A 13,467-nucleotide genomic window follows, 5' to 3' on the forward strand; every position below is an offset into this window, starting at 1 on the left:
CGTGGGCCCAGTCCTCGAGTCCATGCGATGCCTTGAGCAACCGTCCACGCATTCTTATCCGTCAGCAGCATCATAAATACTGCCGGCTGAGCTTTGTCTGAATCAGGGGGATGCACTTGAGATTGGTGGAGCGCACCGCGGGACGAGAAGACGCGCCGATTGAACGAGATCCTGCCCAGTCATGGCGACGGCGACAATGGATCTCCGGGACGCTCAAGCCGTCGCGGCCAAGACCATGACACCCGACGAGAACCGCCGGAGCAGCGCTGCGACAGTAGACGCGGACGATGACCTAGAAGCGTCGTTCGAGCTGGAAATGGGCGTCGAAGCCGTGGCCCAATTGCTGGCCATCAAGGCCGTGGAGCTCACGCAGTTGCAACGCACGCACGACGAGTACGTCAAGTCTAGCTGCGAGTACGAGCGAGAGCTGGAGATCGAGGTGGACCGGTACGAGAAGAAGATGCAGCAGCTCGAGTCCTCTGCGCTGCAGCTCGAACGGGACAAGAGCGACCTCCACAGCAGTGTGATGGGGGTCCGGGCCGACCTACAAATTGCTCATCGTCGTGAGCACATGCTGCAGACGCAGCTTGAGGAGATGAAGTGGAAGATCCAGAGACTGGAGCAAGCCAACGATGAACTCGAGACCTCGGCCCGCATCGCACAAGCGACGATCGAGGATCTTCAACACAAGTCCGAGTCGCTGCTGGAGCAGAACGTCTTCTTGCAGCATGAAAAGGAGGAGCTGTTGAAGCAGCTCTCGTCTATTATCATTGCTGAGGTACATCCAGCTCCTTGTGCACTGCCGACAAGAAGCACAAGCGCTCGCTTTTCGCGTAAATCTTCCTCGCAATTGACGGAGACTGCTCCTGCAGCGCCGGTGCAGCACGCGCAGGAAAACACTCGGAAAGGTAGGAAGAGGAAAGGCCGTCGCCCGGAAGTGCTGGAGACCTGTCTTCACCTCACTTGTCGAAAGTGTCGCGCGAACAAACCCCACTCCCACAACGGAGGAAGCGAAGAACGGGGATCGGTCTCCGCGTTCTTCGAAAGGCTCCGAGGGTTCCTATTCGGACTCGAGCGTTGATCGGCATAATGCTGTGGTGGGATGGATGGACCGAGACTCGAGGTGATCCTTGAGATGGCGGATCGACGCACTTTCCAATCGGTTGTGTTCAAGCGATTCAATTCAAGCGGCAGCAGCACTTTCCTGACCCTTAAACACCTCCACGGTTGTACACCAAGCATGGGGCGACTTACCATCATCTCCGCGACGCTGCTGCTGTTGGCAGTTATTGCTGGAAGCAGGTTCAATCTTATCAACGCTAAACCCTGTTCATCAAAGGAGCTGAGCGTCTTCAACGAGGTGTCTGAGCAAGTAAACAAGTGCCTTCAAGACAGCAAGCTGAACTTCCAAATCCCGCCGCAGTCGAGCCTTTCGAAGGCGCAGCAGTCTGCACTGTGCAAGTCGAAGTCTTGCCAGGAGATGATCGGCGCCGTGGATGATTTGGACATCCCTCGCTGCGAGTCCGCCTTCGACAAGAAGAATGTGACGCTGCAGGCGAGCCTCGACAAGTTCGTGTCCTCCTGCGATGCGACTACGTCAACTCCATCTCCGATCAAGCGCCGTAAATCGTTCGAGTCGTCATCGGCTGGCTCGGACGCAACCCCCAAGAACCGCCGTTACCAGAACGTGGCGTCTACAGTTCGGTTTGGAACGTCGCAGCAGCTTGCCGTCCTGCTGGTTGTTGGGATGCTGTCGCTTGTACTTCCGTGAAGCCAGAGCTTATTAGAGCCTGCAAGTTGAACGGATATGCTCTGGGTCTTCCAACCTAAGGTCTAATACTACGTGGTACATGCCGTTTCCACCTCTTCTCCAGTGTCAGTCTGCTGACTCCGGCCGCTTGTGCATCGCTTGATGCAGTGCATGCTGATGAGTATCTCCAGCGTCCGTGCGAACTCGTTTGCGCTAATATCGCCGACAAGGCCAAATATATTTTGTATCCGATCGCTGCCTGTACGTAGTAGCCTTCGCTTATACTTGCAGGAGGTATTCACCTACTTGTCTTCAGCGGCACGGGCCAACACTGCACTGTGCTGACCTCCAGCCTCGATCTGAAGAATGTCCGCTTCGCCAAACTCGGCCTTCGTCCAGTCCAATTGACGTGGCTTGTTTTCATCGTGCTCTGCTCCATGGCCTAGTGCCAGCATGTCGCCGTATCCCCAAGAGAACAGTGCGCCACTCTCTGTCAGCGACAAAACGTGGTTCGAGCCCGTAGCGATCATGCGTACGACGCTGGAGCCACCATCCTTAGGAGTCGGAGTCGTCACCTTTTGCGGGCGGTCCTTGAATTCACCAGTGTTGCAGGTCTCAAGCGTGCCGAGCTGGCCAGAGTCCGCACGGCCGAACGAGTATACGTCACCGTCGTTGGTAAGGACGACCGAGTGATGGGAGCCTCCGTCCACATACGCGACGTTCTTGGAGCTCAGATCCTCCACAAGCTGCAGCTCGGTGCAGTTCTCCGTGCTGCCGATACCCAGCTGACCGTAGTTGTTCAGACCACAAGAGTACAGGTATCCGTTGGAGCTCGTGGCAAATAGACTGTGGAAGGAGCCGCAGCCGATCGCTTTGACAACTGGGAGCGGGTCCTTTCCGAGCATCACGGGTTTGGGTGCCAGGTGCTCCCTGAACACCATCTCGACCTTGTAGTCCCCCTTGGAGTCCTTCATCTCCGCATCCACCTTGCGACCAAGCTGGCCCATCTCTCCCAGTCCCCACGAGTACACGCGGCCGTCGTTGGTCCGCGCCAGGTTGAACGCACTCCCACAGCGCACGTCGACCACATTGTCCAGCGCCTTGATCAGGAACGGTTCCACCTGTTTCTTCTTGAACGACTCCTTGGGCGACGCTGAGTCACACCACTGCTTGCCTTCCTTGTCACGGTAGCAGCCCCACGTGTACACCTTACCAGCCAGCGTCACGACCGCCGTGTGGCAGTCCCCGCCCACCACCTGCACGGCCGTAGCCTGATCCGGCCCGAAGCCGACCACCTTGGCCGGGAAGTTCTCGTCTCCGACGCGCCCCAGCGCGCCGTCGTCATCGCAGCCCCACGTGTACACCTCTCCGGCCGCCGAGATAGCGGCCGAGTGGAGACCGCCGCAGGCCACGCGCACAATCTTGAGATTGGCCAGCGAGCGCAGCACGCGTGGGTACCTGACCATGAGACCCTCCTCCTCAACGCCGTGGCCCAGCTGCCCGCAGTCGCCGCTGCCGAAAGTGAGCACTTGGCCCGCGCGGCTGCCGAACTTGGCGTCGATCTCGCGCGCGTAAGCCACGTACTCCTTCATGTTCTGCGCCCAGCTGTCCGCTTTATTGTGCGCCCATTGCGTCCTGAGGTTGCCCGCGAAGGCGCGGTTGAGCGCGGCGAGCTGACGCGCCGCCTCCTGCGCGCGCGTGGGTGCTGTGGCCGTCACGAACTTGCGCGCCTTGAGCACGTGCGGGGGTGCGCGAGGGAAACCTCCCACGTCGTCATTGCCGGCGGTGGAGGAGGCCTCTTCCGCCTCGTACTGCTCCTTAGACACGCCCACGTCCGACCGCCCGCGCTTCATCGCCTCTCCTTCAGGATGGCTGGATGGGGAAATGAGGGGAATTTGGGTAAGGTACCCATTCCTGCTCAAATTTGGGTAAGGATCCCATTTCTGTACTCGTTTTTTGGGCATATTAATATTATAGTAATATCGTCATCTGCGCTAGCCCTTCTCTTTTGCTACGCCACGTCGCCGCATCCTTTATACCTCACTCAGCCGTGACCACCGCACACAGCATCCAACACTTTAGTAGTCTCTCAACTCCCAAGCACAATAGCTTTGCAAAACAAAGCACGTAGTGTGGACCTTGACAATAGACTGCAAGGCAACCATTTATTAGTCATGGCATGACTAATTAGAGTGCACGATGTACTGGATTACTGTAGTACTAGTAGCAATACTATAGTACTGCTTGTTACTGGTACCATATATTACTACCAAGCAGCTGTGAGTAACTTTGTTGGTCATATATTACTACGTAGTACATATTGCCGCTTCTGGTTGTCGTTGCCGTTTCCCTTGGTCAACCCGGAGGACGCTCTTGATCGAGAAGACTCGGAGCGAGTGGTTACCACCAGACCCGACATCACTCTTCATCTTTCCAGCGCCTTCAACGTTTGGATCGTCCGACGCGGGATACACTACTTTGTCATGGTGAGCTGGCTCGCTACAGTGCGAGTGAGGCCTCGCCGTGATCTTCATCCTTGCCAGCAATTCATTGGGGTTTGTTCACGCAGCGAAATATTGGGGCCTGCATCACGCCCGCCAATGTTTCGCGCAGATCCGCCGCCGCATCCGATCTGGTCGAGCTGAAGCTGCGCACGGCCCTGGCCCGTTGCAAATGCCTCGCTCGCGGCAGCATGTCTGCAAACTATCGATCGTATCGCGTGACAACCAATTGGATCTCCCGGCGTGTCAGTAGTTGACAAGTGCATGTGCTCCTGCCGCGGCACCACGACGGGACCCGCCAGCTTTGGACAGCCGCTCGAGCAAAAAAGGCAACTCGAACCGGTCGCGGCATCGGGTGTACAGTCAGCGGAGTGTCCGCACAACCAGCGTTGCAGCCTCGTGGTGCACCACCCTCCGCGTATGGCAGTCAGTCAATGCCGGCTCAATTTTCGAGCGGCTTGCCGTCGTGGCGAAGCAGCGTTTTCCCGAGGCCAGGCGCAAACAGCGTGTTCGACCTCGCGCGCGGCGTTAGGCAACGTCGCGGCACGCCTCGACGCTCGGCGGTTGAATGGATTTGCTCGCCCTTGCATCCCACTGCAGTCTCCGCGGCGCGTGAGTCCAGCCTCGCCTCAAAGTTATTGCCATTATCAAGGCCACGATCTGCTGACGTTCGCAATTTTTGACTTGGATTTTCAGTCAGGCCGCGTCGCTGAACGAGACAGACGTTTTCCGCAGCCGGTTCAGGGCCCAAAACCGAAGCCGCCTCTCTCGCCCACACGCCAATACTCCCGCCCAAGTGAAGAAGAGCATGGAGCTCATGGAGCAGTTGGGGTCGTGCAGCATCCGCGTGATCGACCTGGACGACGGCTCGGTGCGCGCCATCTCGTGGGACCCGAACGTGCCCGACCAGGTCTTCGAGAGCCTCGTCGAGTCGCAGCTCCGCGCGCAGTTCGGCGTGTCGGACGAGGCGTGGGTGGACCTCATCGACACGGCCAACTCGAGCCTCGTGCACATCACCAAGGACGTGCTGTCCAACGTCAAGGACTCGCTGTGTCTGTGCCTGTCCCCCAAGACGGAGGCGCTCGCGCCCATGAAGACGAGCGAGGTCTTCGAGGTGGTCTTCCAGGACCGGTCCCTGGGTATGACCATCCGCGAACACAACGAGAGCGTCATCGTCAACCACTTCAAGCGCCGGCCCGACGGCGGCCTGAGCGAGGCCGAGGCCAGCGGCCGCATCCAGCCCGACGACGTCATCTACAAGGTCAACGGGGCGCGCACCGTCGGCCGCAGCTACGACAACGTCGTGCAGATGCTGCAGACGCCGACGCGCCCGCTCAGCATCCAGTTCTTCCGCCCATTCCGGCGCGAGGGGCTCTTTGCTGTCGAGTTCCGCGGCGCCGGCCTCAACATGACCATCACGACCGACGACGTGAACGTCATCGTGAAGGACCTGCCCATGGCGCACCCCAACATCGTGGGCTACGCGGAGGCGCACGGCGTCCGCATTTTCGACATCATCCATGCCGTGGACGGAGAGGTGATTAACGGACTCGAGTACAACCGCGCCATCAGCTTGCTGAGTCGCTCCACGCGTCCAATGGTCGTGGTGTTTGCGCGGTCCAAGGTCATGCCCCCGACGCCCGGCAGGTCCACGGGCGTCATGACGAACCGCTTCTCGTTCGCGTCCACGGTAGCTCCGTCGCCGCGCCCCAGCAACATGGACGGATTCGGCTCGCGCCGCGGCTCCGGCTGCTCGGCGATGAGCGGTATGGACGGAGAGAACATGCTCGTGGAGGAGATGCTCGAGTTCTGCGAAGGAATGGGCAACGACGGCGTCTTGAACCCGAAGGAGGTGGAGTTGCTCAAGGACATGGTGCTCGCCATGCGACCAGACGTTTGCAGCGCCGTCAAGCGCAAGAACAACAATGCGATTGTCGCTATTGTGCGGTCTCCGTTCATGCGGCTCTGGGACAATTTGCTGAAGACGCGGGAGAGCATTTTGCTGGCTGGGCCCGTGTCGCTCAAGCGCAAGAAACGCTTCCACTTGCTGCTCACCGACCACGAACGCCTTCTCTTTGTCAATAAGGACACTAACTTATTAGAGGACGAGATCATGTGCTCGCAGATCGTGACCGTGAGCTCGCGCTCCAAGTACCAGGAGCTCACGATCTCCACGAGCAAGATGGACTACGTGCTCATCGACAACTTCATCGGGCCTGTCATTTGGGTGCGCGCCATCCTGCCGTTCACATGCACGCAGGGCATTCTTAAAGTGGCTAGCAGCAGACGCTTCCTCGGCTCGAAAAAGCGGTACTTCGTGCTGCGCGGCAACCGTCTCACAGGCTACAAGAAGGAGAGCATGATCCACCAGGTCGGCGCCAAGAGCAGCACAATTTCGCTTGCGGATGCGAACATCGAGTTTTCCGACCCGCGCGGACTCACGTTCATTATCACGACGCCCGAATTCAATCAAGCCGGCAAGAAACTCATTCTGACTGCGACGTCGACGCGTGAGTTCAACAAATGGGTCACTTCTCTCAAGGCATTGCAGACAGCGTCTCCTACCACTGCGGCTTGAGCGCGTTGCCAGAGGAAGTGCTGATTTTTTCAGACCAGCACAACGCCCGACTCGACCATCGACCACGAGCAGCGGGTTGAAAGTCTGCCTCAACGGCAGCAAATTGACAGGAAATAGTACTATCGCAGTGACCGAGGGGGGACTGCGGTCAACGCAGGATGATGCTGCAAAATGAAACGTGAGGAAGAAGCCCCTGTGGCGTGTGCTTACAATGTATGGGCAAATGCGAATCAAAAGACATGAAGATGAAGCCAAATACAAAGTTTACAGTAATCTATCACCGAAGTTCCTTGTTTTTCATGTACACGTCGATCTCAGTAGCGAGCGCTTGGAAGTCGTCGGTTGATGTGAGGTATGCCCACGCCTTATAGAACTCCACTTTTCTCAGCACGGCCGCGAGTTCCTTCATCGCTACCTTCCTCTCCTTTTTAGCCTGTTTGCCTACCTCGCTGCTGCTCTCGAGGTCGTGCTGATACCGTTCCAACAAAGCACGCGTATCGCTCAGGGCATCAAGTAGAAACACATCGGTCCGTAGAAGCTGCTGCACATCCTGGATAGCTAGTGCATTTGCCGCTGGACCTTCCTCGGACTTCTTCTCCAAGCAGGCCAAGCAAACGTGCTCTAGGGACTCGTAGCGTGCGTCCGCACTGAGTACTCGAGCCAAGTCCAGCAGTATCAGCGCCGCTTCTGCCACATCTTGCGCATAGTCGCCGTTAAAAGCTCGTAGCACCAGCGCGTAGGCAAACATCACCTCCACCAAATGAAAGCGCAGGCATGGTGACGGGTTTCTTCCGCCAGGTAACAGAATCGCCATGCTCTTAGGCATTTTCTGTGCGTCACTGCTCGTGAAAAGTGCAACGGGATACAAAACCAAAGGTTCTAGCATCGCATCCGACGCCATCTCTTCGATTCCCGCGCTATCACCACTTCCAATCTCCTCCAATATCAACTGTCTGCGTCGCGCGGACGTCTCGCTGCGGTACTTGCGTTCATCCATCAACCACCACGGAGACCAGAGCTGCACCAGTTTTCCGAGTCGTCCATCGGCCACCTCACCCAGGAACTTCCTCCTTTCTTCGGTCGTAAGGGCATCAAGCGTCAACACCCCCTTTGCATCTAGCAATGCCAACTCCTGCATCCTCTCCATCAAAGCTTCTTCGTCCTCTTCCCCGTCCGCCAAGTGCTGCTGCTCGTCCTGGAACTCACGCACTCGCCCCAGCAGCTCCTGGATACTTTTCTGCTGCATCTTCTCGTCGTCTCCTCTTGCATTCGACGCTAACTGCATCTCGCTGCGTACGTGACCCTCGAAGAATTGTTCGGTGCAGCTTTCGCCGTGGGATCGATAGCAGTCGACACTGCAGTAAGGAGTGTTGCATCGCGGACACGTATATCTCGCCTCCTGGGTCGTGCATACGCGGCAAACTCGAGCCAGTGATGCGTTAGACATCGACGGGCCTTCCGAGACTAGCGAGGGGGCTGATACATTAGCGGAAGGCTTGAACGACGTCCGTAGCGAGCCCAAGCGGATCGACACGCGCTCCATGGCGAGTCAATTGTTGGCAACCGAATGGTGAACGCTTTTGACCAATGAGAGTCGAAGGGGTGTATTACTGTAGCCATTTCGCTGCGCGACGACTACATGTTACTTCGGTGGTCGACTACCACGAGGACCGGAACGGGCAGTACCAGAGTGTGAGCCAGCGCTTGCGAGCGTCCACGATGGCGAAACACGAGTGGAAACGAGAGGGTGGAGCTTTGAAGAGTGGGTCACCACTCACTCGATACACGCGTGAAGTGATTTCGATGTCTCTTTTGCCATGTGCATCAGCGACGCTTTTCTTGACCGACACAAGTGCACGGTACAGCGCTCGAGTGGCGTCCTCGTACGCTTGCACACGTGAATCTGCTTGGCGAAGCGCACCACCACCGATCACGAGCGCGGAGAAGAGCTGAAAAATGAACTCCTGTCGGTCTTTGTCGGAAAACGTGTCGCTGCTGTCCGAGTCCGGGTTGGCCAGCATCTCCGTGAGCAAGTCACCGGCAGTGCATCCGTCGAACTCTTCGTCCATGCAGCCACGCACGCTACCGTCCCGAGCAATGATACCTGCAGTTTGGAGTTTCTCGAATAGCGCCATGCTTGTCACGTTTACTCGCAGTCGCTCAAAATGTAACGAGGAAGCTCCGGTGCAGCCCTCGGGCTTTGTGGAAGAACTGCCACCGAGACGCGCAGGGAGCTGCAGTCAGAAGATTGAACACGCAAAGCGTAAGTATCAATCAGCACGACAACATTTGCTACCTGCATGTACCGGTAGAACGCAGTGCACACTGTCGTCTTGGAAGAACTCTGTCAATAGCGCTTCGTCAGCTTCGCTGGGCAACTTTCGATGCACACGAAAGCGCTGCAGCTGTAGAGTATCGCTCAGGTTCCACTGCAGCAATTTCTGCCGGATGTCAAAGTCGCGCAGGACCGGAAGTGCATCAGGAAGATGCTCGAAGGGGCCCGTCGGCGCCTTGGCGAGGCTGGCGTCGGTGTCATCGACTTGAAAATGCGTTGGCATGGCTGCTGTCTTCACGATTCTAAGTCTGAAGATTTGTTCTGCCGACGAGTCGGTGACTTTTCACAGTCGCGGTTCAACGGCAGGTCGGAAGCCCGAGGTCATGACAAGTTCAATTGATAAGAAATTATCTCCTCTCTGTCGCTTGGCTCGATCGGGGAAGAGGGTCTGTAGAAGGACGCACCCTGGACGTGCGTGCTCTCACTTGGCGAAGGTCTTGCTTCGAACTGAGAAAACTACGAGCAGGGGATGCCCGTCGAGGTGCACACGCATCGAGTCGTTGTAGAGCGGCACGCGAAACTTGACCTCCCCTCCTTCTTCCTGCCGAGCGATGCGTTTCAGAGAGAGCGTGCAGTGGCCGTTGATCGATTCGTTTTTCACCCACACCAGCATGTGCAGCTGCTCAAGCGGGCGGGTGTGCTGAATAACGGCGTTGAGAGACAGATTCAGACCGTTGGTGCCTTGGCATCGCTCTCCGATTACATCGCACTGCTTCGAGTCCTCGCCAACCAGTGGTGCAACAATACGCGTCTTCTTGGGCACCACCACGTTGTCATTCCAGCTGAGCTCCATGTTGAATACACGCAGAACCGTCGACACGAGGCGGTTCTGTGCCTTCATCTGCCGGACCACGCGGGCCTGGTCGAAGTAACTCCCACTCGCCGATTTCGAAAACCTATCGCCATCGCTCATACCGCTAGCTGTGGAAAAGGATCGTGAGTTGCGGCGCGTGAGCCTCCGCGGAGACCCCGACGTCAATACATCGCTGTTTTGCTGCGGAAAACTGAGCACAAAGGTTCCGTACACCGGACTGTGGTCGCTCACGTCCATTCCGTCGCCATGATTCACTGATCGGTAATTGTCAATGAGCCGCGGTGACAGTTCTTTGGACGTCGGGTCTTGCACTTTTTCGGGAATCAGCTTCGAGTCGCTTACTAGGAGGGAGTGGATCAAGATGCGATCGCACCAGCCAGGCACACGCTTTTTCACTTTGCCTCCCTTATAAAACGGTTCCTTGTAGAGCACGCGCCAAACGAGCGACGGCCACAAGGGCAACGACTCGTTAACGACTCCGCGTTTGGGGAACTTCTTGTATGTTGGGTAAAAGTCAGGAAATTTGTGCGGCTCTGTGAAGCCCTCGAAGACCCCACCGTTGCGCCGGTCATTCAGAAGGCCGTCAAACTTATCGTGCAGCTCGAGGTTACGACCCTCCTCAAGCATGTGGAGTACCATCTGCGGGTCCAGCAACACGATGCGGTAGTTCATGTCTCCCATCCACACCACGTGATGGAATTGCTCCGTCAAGTCGAAGCTATAATGGCCCATGACACGACCCAAGCTGGCGTTCAAGTTTCGAATCTGCTCGCGACGGTACGTGTCGTTCCGGGCGTCCAAGTGACAGTTCACAAACACAATCGTCGTGCGGTTGATCATGAGTGCTACAGCGACACCACCCTTCGATCCACTCGTGAGCTTGAACTTGTGCGCACCTGCTCGGATCAGCTTGATCTTGTTCTGGATGTCAGCGCAATAAAACACCGCCATGCCCGTAAACTTGGTGCCTACAAAAGCTCCATCGCCGCGGCCGTGCACGGCATCGATCACTGCATCAGGAGGCTGGTTTTTGTGGTTAACCATGAAGTTGCCGTTTTTGAGCTCCATGCGATAGTAGCGGGCGCCCTGCTCGTTGCGGTTTAGATACGCCTCCACGGCGTGATAAACGTTCTCCGACACGCCCTCCTGAACTCCTAGCACATAAAGCTGATAACCGTGTGGCAGGAAGTTCTGCAGCATTGTTGCCGAGCGCTGCTCATCAATGATCCCTTTCCCGTCGTCAAATGGATCTGCCGCGCCCATGTTCCACGTGCCTACCCACATGCGCACGTCTCGAACGCTAGCTCGCTTCCCTGTCTTCAACACCGGCGAGGCATTTGGCCCCAGCGAGAAACTCCCACGCCGCAGGCCTGCCTCAAAGTACGACCGTGGCGACGTAATGCGGCTTTCACCCTCGTCACAGCTCTCGTCCAGACTGAAACCTGCAGACGACGAGCTTTGCTGCGCTACGACCGACGAGGTCTTCCGTGCCTTCTTGAACGCAAAATGCTGCGACCGCATGTCGGCGACGTCTTCTTCGGTCTCGGAGCTCGTGCGTTGGAACGAGTCGCTCTTGCGAGAGGCGTCATTCGTCAGTGACGTGCCTGCAACGGTATCTGTAGTGGCTGCTGTTCCGCTCTTGTTCCCACCGTTAGCGGATGCTGCAACGGGTAACGTGCGCAGTTTCTCAAGCATGAACTCGGGCTGCTCGAGGTCGGCCAAATTGTTGCAGCTAAAACTGCTCTTGACGTTATTCACCCCGTTCCAGTAGCCCGAGCGGAGCTTCACGGCCGCTTCACTGGCGTCGGCCGCTGACGCCATTCGCTTCGTGCGTGTTCGGTGCGAAGCAGCGGCAGCTTCCGCGACCGTCAGCCCCGTGACGCCAAATCCGTTGGCACAGCTGCGCGACTTCAATAGACTCGACCGCCGCTGCTGCTGCGTTGTGCCAGCCACGTCCGGCTCCGCCAGCCTCATCGCGCGCATCTCTCCACCTGCAAAGGACTTGGGCGGCTCCTTGCCGGTCTTGAGCCTGAAATTCTCCAGCTCGAGCTCCTGCACGCGGCGACTGAGTCGCACCGCGGTCTCCGCCCACTCACTGGAGTCGCGTCGCGGTTCTCTCTGCACTGCTCCTTCCGCCAGACTCATACTGGCGTGGCGGCGCAGGCCCGCGGCTTCGTCTGCTCGTCCGACGCTCACTCTGCGCCGCCTCTCGACGGCTTCTTCTCGGCCGCCACTGACATTTCTCGGCGGGAGGCCCGGCCGCCCCCACTGCGGACTGTTGGTGACGCTGCCGCTGCTGTCACTTTCCGTTGCTTTCTGCTGCGATAAAGCGGCTGGAGACGTAGGCGGCGCGCGCGCAGGCGACACGAGGCGCCGCACGTCGAGCGTCTTCTTGGATGTGGGTATGAGCAGCTCTTGCAGCTGCTGCAGCGTGGACGGCTCTTCGATCTGCGAGAACGCGCGCGTGACGCGGATGCGCGGGGCGGCCGGCTCCGGGCTGCGGTTGGCCATGTTCCTGGGGCTGTACGCTGGGGCGCTGGTATGCGGAGGTTAATACGCTACGGGTAGGGCGGCGACTCTGCCGAGAAACGGTTCTTAGCTGCTGAACCCAAGTGTTGGGTAGTTTGTACCGGTATGCGAGTGTTCAACATACGATTGTGTGTCGCGATTCTCCTCTTGTTGCTGGCAGAGACAAGACCGAGAGCACGGCGAGCCGATCGCGATTAGCGAAGGCTGTGCTGGTCGTGTTGCAATTGACACTCCTCGACCATGAAATCCATGAAGATACTTCCTGTCTTCCTGTCGACGAACAGGGATGTTGAAGACGACGCTGACTCCACTGCTTTCGCCGAAGACTTCTGCTCGGCAATTTCACATGTGTCTTCGTCCAACTTGCTTATATGGTGAGCCTCGCCGTGTATCAGATGCAACGTCAAGTGGAGTCATGAGGGGAAGTAAGAATCAGTCCTGGCTGCAAGATGCCCCAAGATGAACGACAAGGATGTTGCTTTTGTCCAAATACGTACACGTTGGTACATTTCACATGTGCTTACGATGCACTCCACCCTCTTAAGCGCGCGGCGGCGAGTACAGCGACGCACCACTACCACCACAGATGCAGCAGCCTAGTCGCGCGCGTCGAACACGGACAGCAGCAGCTCGCCATAGTCGCCGCTCACCTCAGCGGCGATGCGCTCGCGCAGCTCCTTGCCGAACTTCTTCTTGTACACGGGCTTGATGTCGCGCAGCACGAAGTGGTAGCGCACCACGGTCCTCACGCATCATAGCAATGCCTTCGTTGACTTCGCTCATGGGCATCTGCTGAACAATGGCGCGCACATTCAACCACATCCTACACATAAACAACGTACACGTCCTCCTCCAAATACATGAAGCAAGCAGAATTCTTCGAGGCCCATGGAAGCACCCGTCCTGCTTCCCAGAGCAGCTCGAACTCGAGCTTGATACGGATCAAGGTGCGCCTGAGCC

The 13,467-nt window shown here is 57.6% G+C and overlaps 7 protein-coding genes across 7 annotated transcripts; 3 read left to right on the forward strand and 4 right to left on the reverse strand.

The window, feature by feature from the left end:
* Positions 1–181: 181 nt before the first annotated feature.
* On the forward strand, positions 182–1,081 carry KRP23_1406 (uncharacterized protein; the record flags this gene model as incomplete). Its single annotated transcript, XM_067884747.1, has 1 exon — positions 182–1,081. One exon carries the CDS (start codon positions 182–184, stop codon positions 1,079–1,081), a length of 900 nt encoding a protein of 299 aa, XP_067751979.1.
* A 159-nt stretch (positions 1,082–1,240) lies between these two features.
* On the forward strand, positions 1,241–1,771 carry KRP23_1407 (uncharacterized protein; the record flags this gene model as incomplete). Its single annotated transcript, XM_067884758.1, has 1 exon — positions 1,241–1,771. The coding sequence occupies one exon, from the start codon at positions 1,241–1,243 to the stop codon at positions 1,769–1,771; it is 531 nt and encodes a 176-aa protein (XP_067751980.1).
* A 281-nt stretch (positions 1,772–2,052) lies between these two features.
* Positions 2,053–3,603, reverse strand: KRP23_1408 (Regulator of chromosome condensation; the record flags this gene model as incomplete). The annotated part of the gene is made up of 1 exon (XM_067884769.1): positions 2,053–3,603. The coding sequence occupies one exon, from the start codon at positions 3,601–3,603 to the stop codon at positions 2,053–2,055; it is 1,551 nt and encodes a 516-aa protein (XP_067751981.1).
* A 1,456-nt stretch (positions 3,604–5,059) lies between these two features.
* Positions 5,060–6,829, forward strand: KRP23_1409 (uncharacterized protein; the record flags this gene model as incomplete). Its single annotated transcript, XM_067884779.1, has 1 exon — positions 5,060–6,829. One exon carries the CDS (start codon positions 5,060–5,062, stop codon positions 6,827–6,829), a length of 1,770 nt encoding a protein of 589 aa, XP_067751982.1.
* A 277-nt stretch (positions 6,830–7,106) lies between these two features.
* On the reverse strand, positions 7,107–8,114 carry KRP23_1410 (uncharacterized protein; the record flags this gene model as incomplete). The annotated part of the gene is made up of 1 exon (XM_067884790.1): positions 7,107–8,114. One exon carries the CDS (start codon positions 8,112–8,114, stop codon positions 7,107–7,109), a length of 1,008 nt encoding a protein of 335 aa, XP_067751983.1.
* A 373-nt stretch (positions 8,115–8,487) lies between these two features.
* Positions 8,488–9,387, reverse strand: KRP23_1411 (Cilia- and flagella-associated protein 300; the record flags this gene model as incomplete). The annotated part of the gene is made up of 2 exons (XM_067884801.1): positions 8,488–9,063; positions 9,136–9,387. The coding sequence occupies 2 exons, from the start codon at positions 9,385–9,387 to the stop codon at positions 8,488–8,490; spliced, it is 828 nt and encodes a 275-aa protein (XP_067751984.1).
* A 198-nt stretch (positions 9,388–9,585) lies between these two features.
* KRP23_1412 (Phosphatidylinositol 3,4,5-trisphosphate 5-phosphatase 2) lies at positions 9,586–12,489 on the reverse strand (the record flags this gene model as incomplete). Its single annotated transcript, XM_067884813.1, has 1 exon — positions 9,586–12,489. One exon carries the CDS (start codon positions 12,487–12,489, stop codon positions 9,586–9,588), a length of 2,904 nt encoding a protein of 967 aa, XP_067751985.1.
* Between the last annotated feature and the right edge of the window lie 978 nt (positions 12,490–13,467).

The sequence above is a fragment of the Phytophthora ramorum genome (genome assembly GCF_020800215.1).
Source record: "Phytophthora ramorum isolate Pr-102 chromosome Unknown Phyram_PR-102_s0001, whole genome shotgun sequence".
NCBI lineage: Eukaryota > Oomycota > Peronosporomycetes > Peronosporales > Peronosporaceae > Phytophthora > Phytophthora ramorum.